The sequence below is a fragment of the Schistocerca americana genome, chromosome 3 (genome assembly GCF_021461395.2).
Source record: "Schistocerca americana isolate TAMUIC-IGC-003095 chromosome 3, iqSchAmer2.1, whole genome shotgun sequence".
NCBI lineage: Eukaryota > Metazoa > Arthropoda > Insecta > Orthoptera > Acrididae > Schistocerca > Schistocerca americana.
Genome location: NC_060121.1, coordinates 174203206 through 174226242, shown reverse-complemented (window position 1 = coordinate 174226242; position 23037 = coordinate 174203206). Strand labels below are relative to the sequence as shown.

The following is a 23037-nucleotide window of genomic DNA, read 5'->3' as shown; positions in this document are numbered from 1 at the left end:
GGAAAAAGTGCAGCTTATATTTGGGCCAATACATTAGATTATTACAACATCATGCAACAATAGGAATACAAAATTTTATGCAAAGAAAGCTACTCACCATTAGATTAGATAATGTAGAATTTGGTAGATGATAAGCATACAGCTCTATCTGCTCAGCTGTGGGGTGTAAACCAGCTTGTGTTATTGTTTCTGGCTTCTGAGCTAAGAGGGATTTCAGTGTGATCAAATCTTCAGGTTTGAATGTTGTAACATATCCCTGAGAAAAATTTAAATAAATACTGAATTACAGCCACAGCACGGAATATAAAGAAAAATATTTGCACACAGAAATAGTAGAATTTACTTGCTCTTTTTTTTAGTACCTTCACTTAGACATTCAGATAACAATTATTTGACACACAGTAAATAACTAAATTAAAATGATTAACATTTTTCAAAGAAACAGAAATTTGCCACAGCTGAATTGTGTGTATATAAAGACGAGTATGGCTGAGACTTGTGCAGTAGAAAGAGGGAAAATACCATAGCCATGACTGACATTCGGCTGATTCTGTGTAGACCTCAGGGTCCCTGGTGAACATTTAGCATTGATTTATGTGGTAGTGCTTATACTATGACAGCTAGTGCAGTGGTCATAATGAGTAGCATAAAAGAAGTCTTTATTATAGAAATAAGCAAGTATGATAGTGTTCTCTGTAAATCAATATTGTAAAAAGCAGTGAGAAGCAGAAACTCAAATCATAATATGGAGCATACCACACCTTTGCCAGTTGCTGGAATAGAGAACAACTCGAAGGTCTGTAGTGCGAGAACAGGCAGCAAACAGGCAATGTTCGTTCGTTCGTTCGTTCTCTCTCTCTTTCACACATTCTCTCTCATGTTAGTTTCCAACATTACAGTTTTTCATGAGTACAAGTAAGATTGTGAAGCCTTTACGACAAATGACAGCTCTTGCTTTTGTCTGACTTTTGTGTAGTAGTGTTCAGTACAATGAATGTGTATCACCTATATTAGTTATTAAGTTTTAGTGGTGGGATGGAGAAAAGGTAGCAAAGGTACTGTAGTGGAAATCAGTTCACATTTGCCGCAAAGTCTGTGGGACATGATGCACTTAACAGCAATCTGGTGATTAAAATCACCAGTCACCATCTCCCCCATACAAACAACTAAAAATCAATAATTAAATATCATTTAAGGCAGTATTTATGGACTGGTTTATCACAATTCAGTAACAAAATCAGTTATTTCAAATGCCAACAATCAGCATAATTATATTAAAATCTTAAACTTCATTCAGAAGAAAATCAAATAGTAGTAGTTACAATCTCACTCCCACAGAATGTGGTAGTAGTGGGCACGCCTCTGATGGAATCAGACATGTTTTTGATTGTGGCACTAATAATGTAATTTGTGGTGGGTAGAAGTGAAAATTGTAAAGACGGTGTGATACTGATAAATGTGACAAAGAATAAAATTCAAGAATAATACAGGCAAATCTTCATCAATTATTTAGTCATCAGGAATCCACAACGTTATAAACCAAAATTTTAACCACAAGAATGTACCCCTAGACGCAAAAACTGGAGCCAACAAGAGAAAATGAAGATAAGTAAAAAGTTTTTTCTTTTGTATATCTTACACCTCTCAAAGCTTTTGAAACTAATGAAGACACTAAGAAACATTTAATAGTGATGTGTGGGAAGGTTAGATTACAAGGTCAAGTGCTACTTATTCAAATTTATTTGTTCTATTTCAATTCTGAAAGACTGACACAGCAGGTATATACATCATGTCTTTCCTTTTTTTCTTGTTTATTTTATTTATTTATTTATTTGGTTCTACATGACAGAAAAAGTGCATGTTTCTATCATCATCTTTAAAATGAGGAGAAAGTATGAAAATATAAATAAATTTATCCAGTCTGTATCAGCAGTCTCTTGCCCTCTTAACAAACTATGTATACAAGAACAGAATTGTTCATTTCACACATAAGTAAGATTAATGAAGTGGTAAGTACAATAACTTTACAAAGCACTGCAGAGAACAAAATACTGTGATCCAAAGACAGTGCTGCAGTAAAATAGAATGGTAGTCCCTAAATCATAGGATGCTTTGAAAACCAGATGATTTTGCTAGGGATGAATAAATGAACTCAACCAACCAATTATCGGAGTAACTTGATGTTTGATGTAAAATCATAATCATTATACAATTTGGCATTGTCCACATACATCACTGCCACAAATTGGAAATCCTGTTACCACCTGTTAAGTACTATAAAGAAACTGAAGAACTACAAGTACTTGCTGCCCTTTACACACTGAACCATCAAGACATGCACAACTGACCTGTAAAGTACAATATTTCACTCCAAGCAGATGAAAATTACACATAATACAGGGTGTCCCAAAAAGATTGAGCCGATTTTAAATAAAATTATTTATTAGGAAGAAGGGCTTAACACCAACAAATTGCATACTAAATTACTCAGAAAAGACAGAAGTTTATAAAAATCCATCATAAATTTTCAATATGTCCTCCATTGGCTACACGGACGACATCTAGCCGATAGCCGAATTCATCCCAAACTGAGCGTAGGGTGCCTTCTGTCACTGAAGCTACAGCAGCTGATATTCTGGTTTTTAGTTCATCAATGTCACAAGGTAAGGGAGGAACATAAACACATTGTTTAACATATTCCCACATGGTGTTAAGTCAGGGGACCTAGGAGACTAAGAGTGGAAAGCCTGGTCTTGCGGTCCTGTACGCCCTATCCAATGTTGAGGCACATTGGCTTTGAGGAAACTGTGCACATTGTTGTGCCAGTGCGGTGGTGCTCCATCTTGCTGATAGATGAAATTGTCAGAGTCAAGTTGTGAGAATAACCAGTTATGTAGCATTGCAAGATATGATTGTCCTGTTACGGTTTCTTTCTAAAAAAAAGTAGGGTCCATAAATCTTGCTTTGCGAAACAGCACAAAAAACATTCACTTTTAGTGAATCACGTTTGTGTTTAATTGTTTCATGAGGATTTTCAAGCCCCCCATATATGCGTATTATGACAGTGAACCTTACCGCTAATATGGAAAGTTGCCTCATCGCTGAATGTCAACCGTGACATAAAAGTGTCATCTTCCTTGTCCTCTAGAATAGCATTGCTAAAGTCCACTCGCTTCACTTTTTCAGTATCTCAAAGAGCTTGTAGCAGTTGTAATTGGTATGGTTTGAGGGCTAAATGATGCTGTAACACAGGCCACACTGTTATGGGCGGTAACGAAAGTTCTCGGCTAGCACAACGCGTAGACTTGCAGGGGCTCCGCTCAAATGCTCGTCGTATTTGTTCCACTGTTTGTTCAGGAACGCGTGGCCGGCCAAGACTTTTGCCTTTACAGAGGCACCCTGTTTCTTCAAACTGTTTATACCAGCGTTGAATGTTCTTTGGTGATGGTGATGGTGGTTTAGCACGAAATCAAATATGAAACACCCGTTGAACTGCGACCACCGATTATGACTAAATTCAATAACACAATAGGCCTTCTGTTGCGTGGATGCCATATTGCGTGAGACTGGCTGCACGCTCCAGGTCAGCACTCGTAGTGACATCTAGTGGATTTTTTCTGAAACTCTAGACCATACCAATTACATCTAGTGCTGTTTCAGTTACCTAGTGATATTTGTCTCAATATTATTACAAGTTAAAATTGGGTCATTCTTTTTGAGACACCCTGTATACTAATGTACAGGTTTCCAGTTTGGAGCTATGGAGAGAGAAAAACAACAACAAAAAATGGAATGAGAGGGTTACAAAATAGAGGACAAGTCAGTCTGAATGCCTGGAAGACAGTAGTCTGCCACATGAACTTGAGAAAAACAGACTGTTTTTAAATGAGTTTGAAACATTGCAAACTGGTGGTGTTAATTTGTCCACCATACTTCAGTTAACATAAACCTCTCATTCTACTTTCCCTTTCATCTTTATAAAAATTGCAACACACAAACTATGAACAATTTTAAAAATAAAGTTTTTCCAAATTCTACTTCAACATTTTTCAGGCTTCATTTTGACTTAATTGCAATGATGTTTTTCTAAATGGGTTACAATAATAATAATCAAGATTTTTAGTATGATGGAACACATATTTTGATGAATGGCTTACAAAACTTTCAAGAAAAAAGGAGTTATTCTGGTACCTTCAAAAGAAAGTACACTTAACTTCACTTATAAACTGCACAAGTAGTAATACTGATACAATCAAAATTATATAAATTAAGAAGATTAGAAAGAGAAAAAGCAGTGGAAAGAATTAAAGGAAGACAGCAGACAGCTGTGTCTGGCTTATCACCAGGAATGAAAGGGGATGATCCAGCCACTCTTCAACACACTAAAACCTGACCAGTGTCCAGATACATCACAAAATCTTACGAGCTTGACCACACTCATCTCGTCATCAGATAAAATAGAGGGCAGATACCGATCTAATTCTTTTTTTTTTTTTTTTTTTTTTTTTTTGCCCATCTGTAAAAAAATAAAATGTACTCATTTAAAATGTGGCATACTGTGACTTACATGACACAAGCACCACACACGGGGGAGGGTGGGTGGAGGGTGGGAGTCTTCTCACTGGAGTAAAAAGCCATAAGCCATATGTTATGGGACAGTGCCCAATACGGAGGTGGGTCAGAGCCACCTCACCTCGACAGAGCAACAGTCACAAGGACTGCCACAGATGGATAGTTGTCTTCACCAACCACAGTTTACTGTCTGTCGCAACCAGCCACTGTATGGGTATGGATCTGTGATCAACCAGCAAAATGACAGCCTGCAGGGAATGGCATTTTCTGTAACGTTATGTTCCCTGCAGGCCTCCTTGGCAGCTTCGTCGGCTTGTGACCTGATACACAGCAAAATGTCACCTCCTTCCACCGCTGCTGTAGGAAGTACAGTTGGTCATGTATGAGCTAGAAGAATTTTTCAGCTGAGTAAATGTGCTACAATGATTGTGTGGCATTAATAGAATTGGAGCAGATGAGAAACTGTTTGTACTGAAGATGCCTCACCTGCTCCAATGCCTTCAGGATCACATGGAGCTCTGCACAAATAAACAGTATAGGTATGAGGAAGGCAAATCCTGAAGACACGTCTAGGGAATACAACTGAATAGCCAAGGGAGCCCCTTTGTTGTGAGCCATCTGTGTACACAACCGTAGAATCATGACACCTATCTAAAATGTTAAAAAACAAAGACTGAAACGTACAATTGGGAGCGCAATCTGTCCTAAAATTCATCAAGTCTAAAATAATTTTGGGCCTCTGTAGGAGACAAGGTGCCTATCTGATCCAATCTTGGTGTAAAATATTAAAACCAGCCAAACCCATCTCGTAAAGGCAATCCTTAACGCAATCCCATAAGGTCTAGTTGTTTGGTGAGCAACAGTATGGTATGCAGATGGGCTTGACATAGAGAGTTTTTGAAGGCCAGTAGTACCATGAGGAATTGTTGCCTGATGTGAAGCTGTGGCTCACCGGCCTCAACCCCGAAGATCGGCACAGGGCTGGCTCGAAAGGCCCCAGCAGCCACGTAATGCGTCCAACATCTTTATATATGACGTTCATGCAGACCCATACACTGTGCACCCATAATCAAGCTGAGACCACATAACGGCCCTGTAAACCTAGAGCAGATAAGTCTGATCTACTCCAAATGGATTGTGGATAAAACATTTTAAAATGCTTAGCACTTGCAGGAACCGTCTTTTCAGATTCCTAAGGTGAAGCAACCACGTACATTTTGAAATGTGATAATACAGGTGAATATCACATAGTGAGCATAATTTGTTCCAGAATCTTACTACTAGTGTGAAAAACTCATTAAGCAAAACAATTTATCCCATATAAATTAATGTAAAATACGATACTGCGTTCAATGCAGAGAAAGTACTAAAAGTTTTTTTCTTATTCATGCCATTTGTTCAAAGAAAATTATTATTTACTTTATAATTCACAATAAATAACTAATCCTTCTTCACTAGGAGGCTATCAATAGTCATTTGTTTCTGCTGAGGCTTCAACACTTGGCAAAAATGTGAGACAGCATTATCGTCGAATAAATTTGTAACGCGCATAGTCACTGCTTTATTGAGGTGATGATTTTCAATGTACAATGCAAATGATTCCCATATTTTCAGCATTTCTCTTATTGTGCCAGAAGATTGCTGTTTTGCTGTTACCACCACCACCACCTCATCCTCCTCCTCCTCCTCTGAAAAACTCCTCTCCACAACTTGCTGCTGTGAAATGCACTGCAACTCCATAAGCTTTTCAGTGGTCATTTCTTCGCTGAGATCTTCCACATGCTCATTAGTATCACTGTTATTCATTTATAGTCCCACACTCTTGACCAAAGACACAATCTCATTGGCTACAGATTCCACAGGTAATGAGTCAAATGCTTCAGTGTCACTTTCAACAACACACTCCAGCCAAAGCTTCTTCCAAGCAGAAATGGCAGTTCTCTCAGTAACTCCTACTCATGCCTTTTCAGTCATACTGACGCAGGCAACAATGTTAAAGTGATATTTACAAAACTCTCTAAGAGTGAAATTGGTAGCTTCGATCAACTCAAAGCAATGCTTGAGGGTTGCTTTAGTTAGAAATGATCTGCTGGGTCACAGGCTGGAGTAACAGAGTGGCATTGGGAGGCAGATATTGGATCTTGATTAATTGAAATTTTTCAAGGAGGTGATCTTGCAGGCCTGGAGAATGGGCAGGAGCATTGTCCATAACATGCAAGACATGGAATGCCAGATTCATCTCAAGCAAATATTTTTTCACCAAAGGACCAAAAATTTCATTGATCCAATCACAAAAAAGATCACATCACCCAAGCCTTGTTGCTGGACCTCCACATCATATTTAAGCTGCTCTTGTGGAATTTAGACTTCTTGAAAGCCCATGCAGTTTCTGAACGGTATATAAGCATTGGTCTAATCTTCAAACTGTCACTTGCATTGGCACAGAATAGCAGTATGAGTTGGTCTTTCATTGGCTTGTGACCAGGAAATGCATTCTCCTCTGCTGCTATAAAGGTACACTTCAGCATCTTTTTCCAGAATAGACCCGTTTCGTCACAATTAAAAACCTGTTGCAGCAGATAACCCTCAGAATCTACGAGCATCTTGAAGTTGCCAATGAAGTTATCTGCTGCCTTTGTGTCAGAGCTAGCAGCTTTGCTGTGCCTCACAACGCATCGGATGTCGGTTCTTCTCTTAAACTTTCAAACCACCAACACTTTCCCTTAAACACTTCTTCAGCCCCTGATTATCTTGGTGGTTGGTAAAAATCATTGTCGCCTTCTCACAAATGATGTTCTCATCAACAGTTCACCTGGCAATTGCTTTTCAAGGAGTAACCTTTCGACATAATCCAGAATACGAAACCATTGTTTAGATTCTCTTCTCACTCCCTTCAAGGCATCTGTCACCTCAATCTTGGTCCTGTTCGAGACAATAGTGCAAATAGTTGATGTACGCAGACTGAATGTGTGGTGTCACTGCCAGACACCACACTTGCTAGGTGGTAGCCTTTAAATCTGCCGCGGTCCGTTAGTATACGGCGGACCCGCGTGTCGCCACTGTCAGTGATAGCAGACCGAGCGCCACCACACGGCAGGTCTAGAGAGACGTACTGGCTCTCGCCCCAGTTGTACAGCCGACGTTCATAGCAATGGTTCACTGACAAATACGCTCTCATTTGCCGAGACGATAGTTAGCATAGCCTTCAGCTACATTTGCTACGACCTAGCAAGGCGCCGTATTCAATTGATATTTATTATGTGAAGCATGTATCATCAAGAGCGATGTTCTACAATTGTGGATTAAAGTTAAGTATTATATCAACTATGTACTTTATTTGCAATTCTCAAGATATTATCCTGTTCCAGACCTCACGCCAGTCAGCGTGTAATTAAACGCGTGCATTTCGGCCTCCTCTAGAAAAACAGTGTGGGCTCTTCTGCCAACACTACAAATTGGTGACGAGTCTCAAAAGGGTCTTCTTTTTTCTACTTGCTTAATTTACTTGTGTCATGGCTTCGCCACAATCTCCAGATGTACTGTCCGAATTTTTTCGCTTGCAGAATCAGCAGACGCAGGCGTTATTGGATGCCCTTGGACAGCTCGTCCAGGGTCAACGTGCAATGCAGAACGATGCGGCAGCCGCCGCTCCACCGCTACTGCAGCCACAACACGCAGTTGCACCACCTTTTTGTCATTTCGATGCGGCACTGGAAAGCTGGACGGAGTGGTCACGCCAATTTGGATTCCATCTCGCCACTCATTAGCGGCAGCCTCACTTATTGTCGTGTGTCGGCATCCACACGTACCGAGTGATAGTGAAATTGTTTCCCCGACGCGATGTAGCAACTCTGTCCTACGAAGAAATTTTGTCAGCATTAGATGCATATTTCAAGGAATCAGTCAATGTAGTTGCAAAACGGTATACTTTCTTTCGTACAAAACGGCAGCCGGTCAAACTAATCAGGAGTGGGTTGCAACCTTTCAAGGCCTTACTAGGGATTGTGCTTTTGAGTGTGAATGTGGACTCCCTTATTCAGATACTATGGTGCGTGATGCAATTGCACAGAACGTTTCTGACGTTCGTATAAGGGAACAGATTTTGAAACTAGTCAATCCCTCCCTTCAACAAGTGATAGACATATTGGATAGGCAAGACACACTTGACTTTGCTCAGGAATCATTTGAAACTTCGCCAGCCGTGTGTCACATTAACCGGCCCGCCGGGCGAGCTGCACGGAACAGTAAACAGCCATCGCACTCGTCCGCGCAGCTGCCGCCAAGCTCTCCACCACGTGTCCCGCGGCAGCAAGCAAATGCAGTGCTAAAATCATGCCCGCGGTGTGCAACCAGACATTCGCGTGAGAATTGCCCGTCACGCCAAGATATTTGCTTTTTCTGTAATAGAAAAGGACATGTTCAGAGTGTTTGCCAGAAAAAGCTCAGATCGGACATTCACAATGATTCCAGGCCCTTTGCTTCACGCTGGGATCGAACCAAGAATACTCAGGCTCGTGAACCTTCGCCCATGGACATTCATGTAGTTAATTCCACTCCGCCCAGTGCCACTCCCTCTAAAAGTGACTGTGTGCGTCCCACAAAAAGTGTGCGTCGATGTCGCCGGAAATCACGTCAATTAGCAAGTGATTCTGTACCAGTGTCTGTTCAAATTGCACGAGACAGTCGCTCTTGTCGTCAGCAGGACAATAAACTTTTTGTAGATTTGGACTTTAATGGCAAGGTCATACCATTCCAGCTCGATACCGGAGCTGCGGTTTCCTTGATCAATCACGACACGTACAAACAACTGGGCACACCTACGTTGCGTGCCACAAATGTTAAGTTAACTGGTTATTCCGGTCAGAATATCCCTGTGTTAGGACAGTGCAGCCTTCTTGCCACATACAAGGGACAAACAAAACTTGTGTCATTTTACGTACTTCGTTCTTCTTCTGCAGTGAACTTGTTTGGTTTAGATTTATTTCAGTTGTTTAACTTGTCTATAGTCAATCAGGTCCTATCAGTGAACCAGACTGTGCCTTCAGCCAGTGTTTCTAGTCTATGTGAAGAATTTGCAGACATTTTTGCACTGGGCCTTGGTTGCACTAAGAACTATAAAGCACATTTGGAACTGAAAGTAAACGCGCAACCGAAATTTTTCAGAGCGCGCAATGTTCCCCATGCATTGCGTGATGAGGTCGCAAGAACATTAAACGATTTAGAATCACAAGGTGTGATTGAACGTGTGCAGGCTTCTCTCTGGGCATCACCCTTAGTCATTTTGCCAAAACCTTCCGGAAAATTGAGACTGTGTGTGGACTTCAAGGCTACGGTGAATCCACAATTAGTGATTGCAACTTATCCTTTACCCCGCCCTGAAGATCTTTTTGATAAACTGTGCCCTGGTAAATATTTTTCGAAGTTGGACCTAGCAGATGCGTACTTGCAACTACCAGTGGACGACGAATCCCAGCGCGTCTTGGTGGTTAACACGCATCTGGGTTTGTACCGATTCAAAAGACTGCCATTCGGGTGTGCATCCGCCCCTGCATTGTTTCAGCAATATCTGCAAACTGTTTGTACGTCGGTCCCTACTGCAGCAAACTATCTGGACGATATTGTGATCTCCGGAAAGACGGAAGAAGAACATTTAGGCAATCTCAGAACATTATTTCAGGCCTTGCGCCAAAATGGTCTTCGATTGCGGAAGGACAAATGTGTGTTTTTTGCTCGTGATTTACCATATCTGGGACATGTAATCAATGCCCACGGCATACATCCTAGTCCAGAGCACCTCCGTGCCATACAAGACTTGCCTTCGCTGCAGAATTTGAAGCAGCTACAGAGTGTGCTGGGTAAAATAAATTAGTACCATCGCTATGTGCACAATGCCTCTTCCATTTCAGCTCCGCTTCATCGCTTACGCCGTAAAGGTGTTCCGTTCGTCTGGACGACGAAATGCGAACGCGCCTTTCGCCAGTTGAAACCGGCGTTGCTTTCCAATACTTGCCTTACGCCATTCGATCCCCGGAAGCCCCTTTTGTTGATGGTGGATGCTTCGGATTTCGGGGTCGGTGCTGTGCTTGCCCACAAAGATGGATCGCACGATCACCCTATTGCCTTTGCGTCCAAATTGCTCTCGTCTGTGCAAAGAAATTATTCACAGATAGAGAAAGAAGCCTTGGCTCTCGTATTTGGTGTTACTAAGTTTCACGATTTCTTGTATGGTCGTCACTTTACCATCATCACAGACCACAAACCTTTGACATCACTTTTTCATCCGAACAAGCCTGAACCTCCACGTACAGCGCAGAAATTCATTCGCTGGTCTATTTTCCTCTCACAGTACTGCTACGATATCTTGTATCGGTCCACTGCTAAGCACGGAAACACCGATGCGTTGTCCCGTTTGCCTGTTGCTGAGGATAGAGCATTCGATTCTTCCTAACTTGCTTGCATGTTCATTGATGCGGAAACCGATGACGTGGTCGAATCGTTTCTGATTGATTTTCGTCGTGTAGCTACAGCCACAGCTGCTGACCCTGTCCTTGCTACCGTTTTGCGTTTTGTTGCTACGCAATGGCCCTTGTCGAAATCACGGATCGAGGATCTGTTGGTTCGCCGATTTTTTGCTCACAAGGAGAGACTTTTTGTTCGACGTGGTGTTTTGCTGTTGCGTTCTGATAATGATCAGTCTCGGGTCGTGGTCCCACGTTCGTCACAGTCCTCTGTCTTACGGCTTCTCCACCAAGGACATTGGGGTATAGTGCGAACGAAACAACTTGCTCGTCAGCACTGTACTTGGTTCGGAATCGATGCTGCGATTACGAATATGTGCTCTTCTTGCATGGCGTGTGCCGAACAGCAATCCGCCCCACCGCGGAAATTCTTTGCATGGCCGAAAGCCACTTCCCCTTGGCAACGATTACACATAGATTTTGCTGGTCCATTCTGGAATGCTCGATGGTTGGTTGTGGTCGATTTGTTCAGTACTTTTCCTTTTGTTGTCAGGATGTCTTCCACGACGTCATCTGCCACCATCCAAGCGTTATCCGCTATCTTTTGTATTGAAGGTCTTCCACAGACTATTGTTTCCGACAATGGCCCACAATTCATGTCCACAGAATTTCAGTCATTCTGCAAGGCCAATGGTATTCAACATCTGACATCCGCGCCGTTTTCGCCTCAGTCAAACGGTGCCACTGAACGATTGGTCCGGACTTTCAAGTCACAAATGTTGAAGTTGAAAGAGTCGCATTCTCGGGAGGACGCGTTGTTGTTCTTCTTGTCTTCATATCACTCTCAGCCCCCAGATGGTCGCTCGCCGGCTGAGTTGCTCCACGGTCGTCCTCCTCGAACCTTGATGTCTTTGCTGCATCCGCCGCATCAGGTTCCTGTGCAGCGGCAGCCACCTGCTTTTGCTCCAAGCGACGTTGTATACTATCGCAACTATCGAGGTTCACAGCGTTGGCTCGCAGGGCGCATTTTTCTCTGCCTCGGCCGCGCTATGTATTTGGTTTTGGGGGCCTCTGGTGAGGTGCGTCAGCATCTCAATCAGCTGCGCCTCAGTCGTCGCACGGGTTCTGCCGCTCCCCGTCTGCTTTCAGCGACGGTGCCGTCCGGTCAGCGCCCTGGGGACCCATCTACTGGCTCGCCTCATCCCCAGGTGTTACCAACGCTGCCTTCCATTTTGCCCCGTGGCGACGCGCCGCCACCGCTGCCGCCGCCGCCTGTTCTCCCACCGGCGACACCCGCAATGGACTCTTCGCTGCAGCCGCCTAGCGCCTCCCTGGGTCGCGCGCTGCCAATTGCTTCCCGTGACCAGCTGTCCTCCGACATGGAACTCTTGCCCGCTCCGGACCAGATGTCGTCTTCGCCCATCAGCTGCCCTGACGCGATGGAGGTCGACCCTACGGCCCCTCCTGTCTCTTTACGGGCGCATACACCGCATGTTGGCGTGCACCCTGGACTAGGTTTTCAGGCGTTTCCTAGCTCCCCTCGGACCGAATGGCAGGGTGCGGGTGGCACAGCCTCGCCTGTTGTTAGGCTCCCCACCTCGTCGCATACGTCAACATGGGGTCCTCCCCACGGCGGATGGAAGCCTAATAACACAACCGTACGCCGATTTGCGGGGGAGGAATGTGGTGTCACCGCCAGACACCACACTTGCTAGGTGGTAGCCTTTAAATCTGCCGCGGTCCGTTAGTATACGGCGGACCCGCGTGTCGCCACTGTCAGTGATAGCAGACCGAGCGCCACCACACGGCAGGTCTAGAGAGACGTACTGGCACTCGCCCCAGTTGTACAGCCGACGTTCATAGCAATGGTTCACTGACAAATATGCTCTCATTTGCCGAGACGATAGTTAGCATAGCCTTCAGCTACATTTGCTACGACCTAGCAAGGCGCCGTATTCAATTGATATTTATTACGTGAAGCATGTATCATCAAGAGCGATGTTCTACAATTGTGGATTAAAGTTAAGTACTATATCAACTACATACTTTATTTGCAATTCTCAAGATATTGTCCTGTTCCAGACCTCACGCCAGTCAGCGTGTAATTAAACGCGTGCATTTCGGCCTCCTCTATAAAAACAGTGTGGGCTCTTCTGCCAACACTACAGAATGTGTGTGCTAAATTAGCAACGCTCACACCACGTTTGCATTTTTCAATGATCTTATGTTTCATTTCTAAGGTAATTTTCTTTCTCTTATGGAGAGGCTTTATCTTTGGGGACATTTCTACTAAGGTTATTAAAATCTGCACACAAAAAAACACTATGTGAACACAAGTTTAGAAAAATATGTGATCACAAGCTGCACTAAGATGGTAGCAGAAAGAGTGCTAAACGCAGACTGCAGTATGTGCTAAAGACTTTGTTCATGCGCCGCTGCCAACAATGGAAGGTGTTCCTATTGGTGAACATTTCGCCCGCCGCACATGAACGGGTGGTGATGACGTCACACTAAATCCTCATACTTGTTATGCAAAACATCACTCATTATCGAGTCCATTTTTTACAATTTGTTTTGCTTGTTATGCGAATTGTAAGATGCTTGTTATGCAAGGTTCCACTGTACTGATCAACAGCCATTATTTTCATACAGTTTTATTAGCTAATCAGTTTCAACGTTCCAGTCACATTATCTTTACGCCTTTTGTATGAATGACATGAAGTACCACTCATGCATGTATAAGACAAGGCACTAATATTCATGTCTAGTTCAATAGATATTCAAATTTCATAAGTGTGTGTGTGTGTGTGTGTGTTTTTCACGTGGAGAAGGGGCAGTTGTATTCTTCATCAGTGGTGGAACTGAAGTCCCAACTGCCCCTCTCAGAAGCCTCTCTGTAACAATGAAAAGCTGACCCTGTCTGGCAGTGGTGGTAATTGTGGCAACATAGCTCACTATCGTCTGGGCAGTGTCTCACAGGGTGGTCTAGAGACTTCCAACTTCCATTCTCCATAACAGAAGCCACTGGGCACTTCCCAGCTCTCCCATAAATTCTCCTGATGGCTTTTCATACATTTGTACTTTTAGTGGAACAGTTTATGTGGTCAGAAACTGTTGTCATGATCTGTTCTTGCTCTCCCTAATAATTTGGTAACAATTCACTCTCACTTTCTGAAAGGCTACAAGGTTCTCATCTCACCCACTCTCTCCCAATCTCACGGGCTACACTACATTTCACTGAAAACATCTTCTGAGCGGGATACCAATTGTGTTTCTGTGGATTTATCTTGCCAGTGTGTTTTACACGAAGATGACATGCTTAACAGTGAAACAATCAGTCTGAAAATAATTTATACATTACCTTATCAAACTGGGTGCCATATCTACCAGCCCGTCCTGAAATCTGCAATGCCTGTGAGACAGATATTGTATCCATTTCTTTCTCTCCTTTTTCATTCACTGAAGGTTTGATTAATGAATAAAATACAACTCTCTGGATGCTCCTGTAATACAATAAATTATCTGGTATAATAGGTGTGTGTGTGTGTGTGTGTGTGTGTGTGTGTGTGTGTGTGTGTGTGTGTGTGTGTGTTTTATTAATCCATGCATTTGTAATTTAAGATACAAGCTAGAAGTATCCAGAATTGATAGATATAATTCAATGATAATATTATGGAAAGGATAGATTGCTAATTACCATGTAGAGGAGACGTTGAGTCAAAGACAGGTTCAACAAAAAGACTGCTTAACATGGGAGTTTGGAGGGAGAGTTCCCATCTACGCAATTCAGAATTGCAATATATCGTATGTTCCCCTAACCCTCTGGCCTCAACCTTCATTAATCCCTGTCCTTCACCCACCTGTCACCTTCACTGCTCCCACTCCAGCACTACACAGCCTTTAATTCCACAAACCCCTCTTCTACGTCTCTCCTTTTCTGCTCCTGCTCCCCCCCCCCCCCCTCCTCCCCCTCCAAACCTCCCGAATGCACCCAGCAGCCCTACCCTGTCCTCACCAGTCCCTGCATGCTCCCACAAGCAGCACTTTACTGTTCCCTGACCCTCCCTTAACTACACCCTCCCATCCCACTCCCTTCCCATCCCAGCCCCCTCATTACACCCACCATCCAGATTGCTTGCTTGCAGTGTGGCCTCAGTGACCAGAGACAGTGGTCACGTGTGTGTTAGTTGTACTTGTGTGTGTGTGTGTGTGTGTGTGTGTGTGTGTGTGTGTGTGTTTTGTCTACTTTAGAAGAAAGCTCTCTGGTTGAAAGCTGACATGTTTAGCAGTCTTTTTGTTGTACCTCTCTGTGACTCAAAGCCTCCTATACATGGCGAGTAGCAATCTATCCTTTTCATAATATTGTCATTATTCCATGCTGGCTTTTCCACTGTTAGGTGCAATTCAAAGTATAGAACCATAAAACTATGCTTAAAATGCACTGTCTTAATTACGAAATATCTCTCCACAACAGTGGAACATATAAAGAGCACTGGTGTTAAATATTCTAAACACAGTAGAAAATGAAAGTGTGAGAGTTAAATTCCAACAAATGTCCATGGATGTTTTGGTTTCAGTCCATCAACATAGATAGGCTGTAAAAAAACAGATGATGTTAAGTTAGTCTCATAATCAACCAACCAAAAAGCAGAAAAGATCCTAAGTGTATTCATAGATTAATTTTAGTAATGGTGAGGAATCAGAAATTGAATAAATGAAAGAAAGGAGGGGAAAGTTTGAGTCTTAAGCCTATTGTTGCAAACAAACATACACAAAAGTAAAGATGCATCACACAGCTGAGGAACTGAGCAGTGTACACGCATATACACAAGACTGAGCTTGAAAGTAAGCTTTCAGAAAGTGTTTTCCTCAGAAAATTCCTTTTTTACATAGCTATAGTGTTTGTAGTTGCTTTACGCTTATTAAGGGTATTTGAAATCTGCCTTTGCAACTACTACAAAAAATTCATAGTTATGTTACCATGTGCATTTTGTTTCATTCATTTAAAACATCATGAGGAGTTCGGAAAGAAAAATACACACAATTTTGGTTTGCTTCTAGATCTGAAAATAGTTTGTTACAAAATATATAGGAGTGTGATTTTTAGTTATAGCATTTTGTCTGATTTTTTCGTTTACATCTGGAGGTACCACTGTCTTGCTTTCCATGGTTTGGCACTGACGTCTTTACACTAATGGCTTGCAGCAGAACACACTTTTTTAACATGAAACATGACAAAATCTTCCAGTAATAACTTTTATTTACATTCTCCTGGCTAAATGAAGGTCTTTGTGTTTTATGTGTGTGTACTGTAATCAACTTATCCAATAGTTCTGATTATTATTATAAATAAAATAGTTTTTTCTGTGTGGTTTGTCACATGTTTACCATATCATTTTATTTATGTTCATAAGCCTTTATTTAAATACGTAAGTGGGAATGACGGAGTAGTATGAGAGTGAACTAAAAGTAGAGTTGGTGAGTAGAGGGACAAATATGTGTACAAGATAATGGGCAGTGAATGCAAAGTTACTTACTAGAGGAAGGGAGAGTGGGTTGTGAGTAAGACGGAGGAAGGTGTGTGTGAGAGAAAGAGAGAAGCATTGGGAATGAGGGGAGGGGAGTGAGAAAGGAAGGGAGAGAGCAGGGGGGAGAGAGGGAAGGGGGGAGGGGGAGAATATAGGGTGAAAGATTCTTATGTGCTCAGTGATTTTGTATAACATCTGGTTTCCAGTATTTATCTGGTCATTAAGCAGCTTTTTATTACCTGTTAGTGCCTTAAGTATGTGGTAGTTTCCTTAGACACCGAGGAAATGTCTGGTTTTACTGACATTTATGTTGCTCATATCCTTTACTATTGTGCCTGGTGTACAATAGCCCTGTTTCAGGTGGTCTGCAAATGTCGAGTGGTTTGTACTGTATTTCCATTCCTTGATATGTACCTTATACCTTGTGTGAAAGGTTCTACCAGTCATCCTGATGTATGTTTTGTCACAGTGTGTGCATTTGAGTTGGTAGGTTCCAGACTGTTGGTACCCGTTTGGTTTTCGTTTTAGTTTCAGGATGTGTTTTTTGCCTGCAATGTTTATACCTTGTTTTTTAATATATTACATATTCTGTATGTCAGTTTATAGTGGCAGATCATTATGTGCCATTTTCTTGTGACTGTGCTGCTTGTTTTACTTTTACCATTGTTTACATGTATGTGTTGTCAGAATATTTGTTTTTGTTTGTGTGGTTTGGTTTGTTTCTTACATGTTTTGTGCTGTGCTCTGCTTCTTTAATTTTCTGTTAAGTTTATCTACTAATATTTCTTTGTATCTATATTTAATCCTCTCTATTTCGTATGGCTTATCTCTACTTGGCAGTCAAATGTGTTTAAGGGAATATTACTGAGTCTGTTAAACACATATCTGAGTGCGGCTTGTTTGTGATTTTGTGAGTGACCTGAGGCTGCATTTCTATGGTGTTTATTGTTGTGGCCATGCTGTATACGCTAAAGGTGTGGCTGGAATTTTCCTTTCTTATGGCTGTATACAGGAACTCTCTTTCTAACATGTAGTTTATGTTCTTGTTTATTGTATTTATGTCTTTCTGTAAGTGTTTTATTTTGGTCAAAGATTTAATTATCATGGATATTATTTCATCCATTTACCTGTACCAGTAGATTATGTTACAACCTTATAGTGCCTACATGCAAGCTGGCAGCAATACACATACAAAACACTTGACACATGCTTATCCAGGAAAACATAAACATGAGTGGTGCAGTATTCCATTGTTTTTTATGCCTAGAAAATATATAGTGCCACAAGCAAATGTGAAATTAGGCTAAAACATCACTGCCAAGCCCATGAAAATGTGCAATCAGGTGACAGCTTCCAGATGCAAGCAGAATCACACAAAATTGCTGTAAACACAAAATTGCTATAAAAATCACACTCCTATATCTTTTGTAACAAATTGCACACACACACACACACACACACACACACACACACACACGCACACACACGCGCGTTCATGCACACACTTATACACATGCTGTACACAGACCCAGTGCCTATGGTATTCAATGAGGCAAAGTTCATATTGTGGGGAGAAAGGAGGGTGGGAAGGAAGACTGGGATAAAACAGAAGAAGAGGGAGACAACAGAGAAAACAATGTGAGTGCAGAATGACAACCTGAGCTAAAGTTAAGTGGTGGGGAGCTGCTGAGGACTGGGAGGAAGGAAGCGATGGGAACGGGAAGATGGATGAGGGTAGCAAAGGGACTCATGGAAACTGAGGCAACTGCTTCGGAACCACTCTGGTTATCATCCAGGAAAATCCTCACCTATCTTCCTTCACCTGCCTTTTACAGGTCCCTTTTCTATAATAAAAATGGAGCAGACACCCACAATCTTAAGACAGCCACTAAATTGATCACTTTCTATGCAGGTTAACTACCAGCGCTGTGGTGAGGAAACTGTGGTTACCTTGCAGAATGGCTCCAGCAACTATCTGACTTCTCCATTCGCATGACCTGCCATAATAATCTCGTCTCACAAGTCCTGCATAAGATCCAATCTCTACTCAATTCCTTGCGTCCATACCAGAACCTCCCCCCATCGTCATCCTCAAATCTCAATGCACCCCCAGCCCCACCTCCCTCCCCCAACCCTTGTACTACAATGTTCAACATTGTTAGCAAAATGTGAAAATCTAACCCCACTTGATGCGCCACAGTTTCTGATTACTGTGCCCTCACTAAAAGAATCTCCACCTTAGCCAAAAACATCGTGACCTCATTGCCCACAGGCTATCTCCCTATATCAAGGATGCCAACTACTAACTGGCTGTCCACCACTTCTAGCTCGTTATCATCCAGCTCCCTGCTTGGAATCATTGACACAAGCTCCCATTCATTTCATGTAAACCTCTTCAGCTTAGTGTGCCAACTTTCTGGACACTAACAACCACCTCTCTGACAGCTTCATAAAAACCTCTACCCATATCAAACTGACCAACCACCAACAGCACCTCCACTTTGATAGTTACCAGCCCTTTTATACTAAATGGGCTTTCTAGAAGAGTCTAATCACCTGCAGAAAGTTTTCCTTAAGTGATGAACAATCTGTCGTATTTACCCAATTATAAGATGAGGTTTTTTCCCAAATTCTTCATTTGAAAAATGCGCATCATCTTACATTCACAGATTAAACTATTGCTGCTGAGGTAAATGTTTTTACAGTGTTTAATAGGTTAATGTAGGGGTCACCTTACATTTACAAAATTTATTTTGAAGAGTTACAAAGGGTAGAGTTTAGCAAACAATAAGTTCATTTGAATAGGCTCGAGATTTCCCGATATGCAGAAGGGCTTCATACAGTACTGATCTTCTTTGATCAGTCACATGACCTTCCAGCACCGAATTGAACATATGCCTGTGACAGTGGAAGCTATCAAAGGCTAAGGGTGGGCCAACACCACATTCAATTCCTGCATTACCGGTGAAGGGCGCCACGAACTTGTAAATCATTTTCAGGCAGGTGTCTGGATACTTTTGATCACATAGTGTATATTTACAATGGAGGAGGAACTGGGAATATTAGTGGCAACATTCACAAGAACAACAGCCTTACTAGTTCAGAGCAAAGTAGACATTGATCAGCAAATGACTAATGGCTGTCAAATCAAATAATTGCTCCCTAGTAGGTGCCAGTGCACTGCTCCTTGTTTCTTGCCAAGTTAGATGCAGTCCACTATTGATGTTGTGAAGTAATGTATACACGAATTAATTATTTGGAACAATATTAATGCATGACTAAAATGTGGTTAATACCATATGAATTAAAAACCAGAACATACTGGCTGTAATTAAGCAAAATAAAACAAGTACTGAAAAAGAAGGAAAAGTGTTGAATTAAACCAAAGTGCATCAAAACAGTACGGAAGAAATTCACGCACAAAATGTTCATAGTTAAGGCGCAGCTGCCAGGCTACTGGTGGGCCAACTGAATAACAGAAACAGACCACAGGCTCACACTCATGAACTGTGGATTATTATCTGATTTGACAAAGTGTCTTGCACACTATTCCTTTGCGATACAGGCTGTCTCTTGACAGCTGTAAAGCATAGTTTTGGCAGCCAGTCACAGTGCTCTACTGTTGATTTTACGAGGTCAAGCCACTGTCAAAAATTAAGTGTACATTTTGGATGCATCAGTTTTCTTCAGCAGATGACTTTTAAGTCTGTTTTCATACCCACTAAGCATCATCCACATCCATTCACAAACTTGAGCTATTTCTGAAAGCTGATGAAATGCACGCTCTGCTGGTATTCATTGATTAATAAGCAAGAATTAATATTTATGGATCCAAAGACAGATACTGGCTGTTTATTCAGTCAGTGATGCTCCTGCCATTACAATAGGTTGTCATACATTTTTCCAAGCTCTACATTTCAGTATTTACGTAGGATGCTTCATTTCATAAATCGCTCTGTAAAAAAGAAAACATCTATTTAGCTGATCACATGTTACATAGCAGTTTTTTAGTAATACTTACAAGTTGAGTCCCATTCCAATAGCATCAGTTGCAACTAGTATTTTGCAAGGGTTTTCTGGATCATTAAACTTCTGTGCCTGGGCAAGTTTTGTGCCTGGAGGAAGACCACCATAAATGACTGCAACCTCTCTGCCAAGGGCTTCCAGGCCTCTGGACACGGCATAAATGTCACTTTTGCTGAAGCAAACTATACAGTCTCCAGGTTGGACAGCTTCCAGTGTACCCACTGCAGTGTCCTGTACCTCCAGTTCAGTCAGCCGCTTGTATCTCCGGACCTACAATTTTCATCAGTTTTAAGTGAATTTTCTAGAAACGGTAAAAATCACCAAGAGAAATGTGGGCAGCAGAGTATCTATCTTCAGAAGGTGCAGTTGCATTATTCATAACAGAAGCATAGTAGCACTTTCAGCTCACAGATTGAGTTCCTTCTGAAAAATGGTTGGCGGTAGGTGGGGGGAAGAAAGAGGTGCACAGGTCAGTAAAAACTAAAGCTTTTTATGTAATTTTCTAAAAAATATCATTTTGAAAAGTGGGTTTAAAGTTATGACATCTAAGAAATAGAAACAGCACTGATTCATCTAACTTAAAGTCCTGTGCTAGACTATATCTCGAATGTGATTTTTGTCTTTCTTGTGCAATGCTCTGACAACTGAAACACATGAGAAAATGGAATAGATTCAGTGTGCTAGTGCTTTTCTCTTACAGTTCCAAATTTTATCTGTGTTCTAGGAAGAGCTTGTAAAACACTCTTAAAATTGTCCTTTAAATTGAAACATTCAGTATTTGAAGGAGTCAGCGGAAGAAAATACTAAACAAAACAAGTGTATTTTGCCCTACTGCATGTTGCATGTGTCAAAGTAAGCAAACGAATACAATAAATCACAGAAACAATATTGTGAAAAGGTCAGTTACTACTCACCATATAGCGGAGATGCTGAGTCGCAGGTAGGCACAACAAAAAGACTGTCACAAATATAGCTTTCAACCAGAAGGCCTTTATCAGAATTAGACGGCAAACACACACATACACGCTCACGCAAACGCAACTCACACACAAATGAATGCAGTCATGTGACAGTCTTTGTTGTGCCTATCTGCGACTCAGCATCTCTGCTATATAGTGAGTAGCAACTTTCCTTTTCACAATATTGTTACATTCAATCCTGGATAAATCAAAGAAATTTATATACCAGACAGCATTTTTAGCAGTGCATATGGAACTACTTTTTGACACCTTGTGCATTCAAAAACACAACGGATTATGTAATCAGACTAATACTTACTAAGTTTGGAGTTAACACTTTTTTTCCGCCAACCCCTTCAATTCACAAAGTGTTTGCTGAAATAAGTCCACCTGTAAGATTAAATTTATATGCAGCTGGGAACTGTAGCAGCAAAGACCTGACAAACAGAGTCCCTGAATTGGGGTCATATGGTTCAGTCACTAGTTTTGCTGCTGAAAGGGGATTCAAGACTGTTACTGGCCCACTGTTTTAGTTAGTGAGGAGCCTCAACCACAGTCATCATGCTTTGGGTAATTCAGTGAAAATGAAATATGATTAAATGAAATATGATTTAATGAAATACATCCACAGTAATTCCAATTTTTAAAGAAGCAGTTTACACTCGCACCTCAACATCCTCACCAGTTGTTGTCATCAGTGCTTGTATCAGTTCCACAGCAGCTTCCTCACCACATACATGGATTTCATCAGCAACTAAGCCAAGCAGAGCTCTTGTCCAGGCCCAACCCCTTCCCATATCACGTATCATCTGTATCTCATCAATCACGGCCACTTCATCTATAAAGCAAACATTTACATGTATAAAAGAAACAGTCCAAAATAAAACTACCGCCAGAAGGATATTCATTTTAAGTGTTACATATGCTATTGCTTCTTTGTCTGCAAGACAAATATATACATCTTTAAATAAACAAAATTTTAGGCTAATTGCATGGTCATCTGTAGCTTGATCGCTCAATGTTGAAAAATGTCACCACACCCAGAAAACATTTATGTTAATGTTATAGATGTGCAATTCATAAGAAGTAAATTCCTCTTTAAGACAGGTTGCAAAACAGTCTATTTTTCTAGATATTCATCTTTTTGTGAAACCTTCTTGATTTTGAAAGATTAACATTAATGCATTGTGTAGGCTGTTTACAAGGAGATGGGCGAATTCTGACAGGGGTGTGGGATTGGAGAAAGCAAGCTCTGCTCACCAACACTCAGCACAGGCTAGCAAGCGGTGAAGGGCGGTGCAGGAGAAATCACCTTGCTTATGTCATCCAGTGCTGGCACAACAATTGCATTCATGTATCAATTGATGGTCCAAGTGGCACTAGCTGTCAACTGCTACATATTGTGCATCTATGAAAATAAAAACTGAGACTGGGACATAACGAAAGCTTACAGGATTTGTGAAATCGAAATTGATAGTTTCGTGCTGAATGATG

The 23037-nt window shown here is 41.7% G+C and overlaps 1 protein-coding gene across 2 annotated transcripts in view; it reads right to left on the bottom strand.

The window, feature by feature from the left end:
- LOC124606649 (ATP-dependent RNA helicase SUV3 homolog, mitochondrial) overlaps positions 1-23037 on the bottom strand; it is a 78930-nt gene that overhangs the window by 40140 nt on the left and 15753 nt on the right. For both annotated transcript variants that reach the window (XM_047138651.1, XM_047138650.1), the window contains exons 5-8: positions 22212-22381; positions 20580-20854; positions 14392-14533; positions 98-256 (exon numbers count right to left, since the gene is read on the bottom strand). In XM_047138651.1, the coding sequence (XP_046994607.1) occupies positions 98-256; positions 14392-14533; positions 20580-20854; positions 22212-22381 (746 nt within the window). The remainder of the gene's footprint in view (positions 1-97; positions 257-14391; positions 14534-20579; positions 20855-22211; positions 22382-23037) is intronic.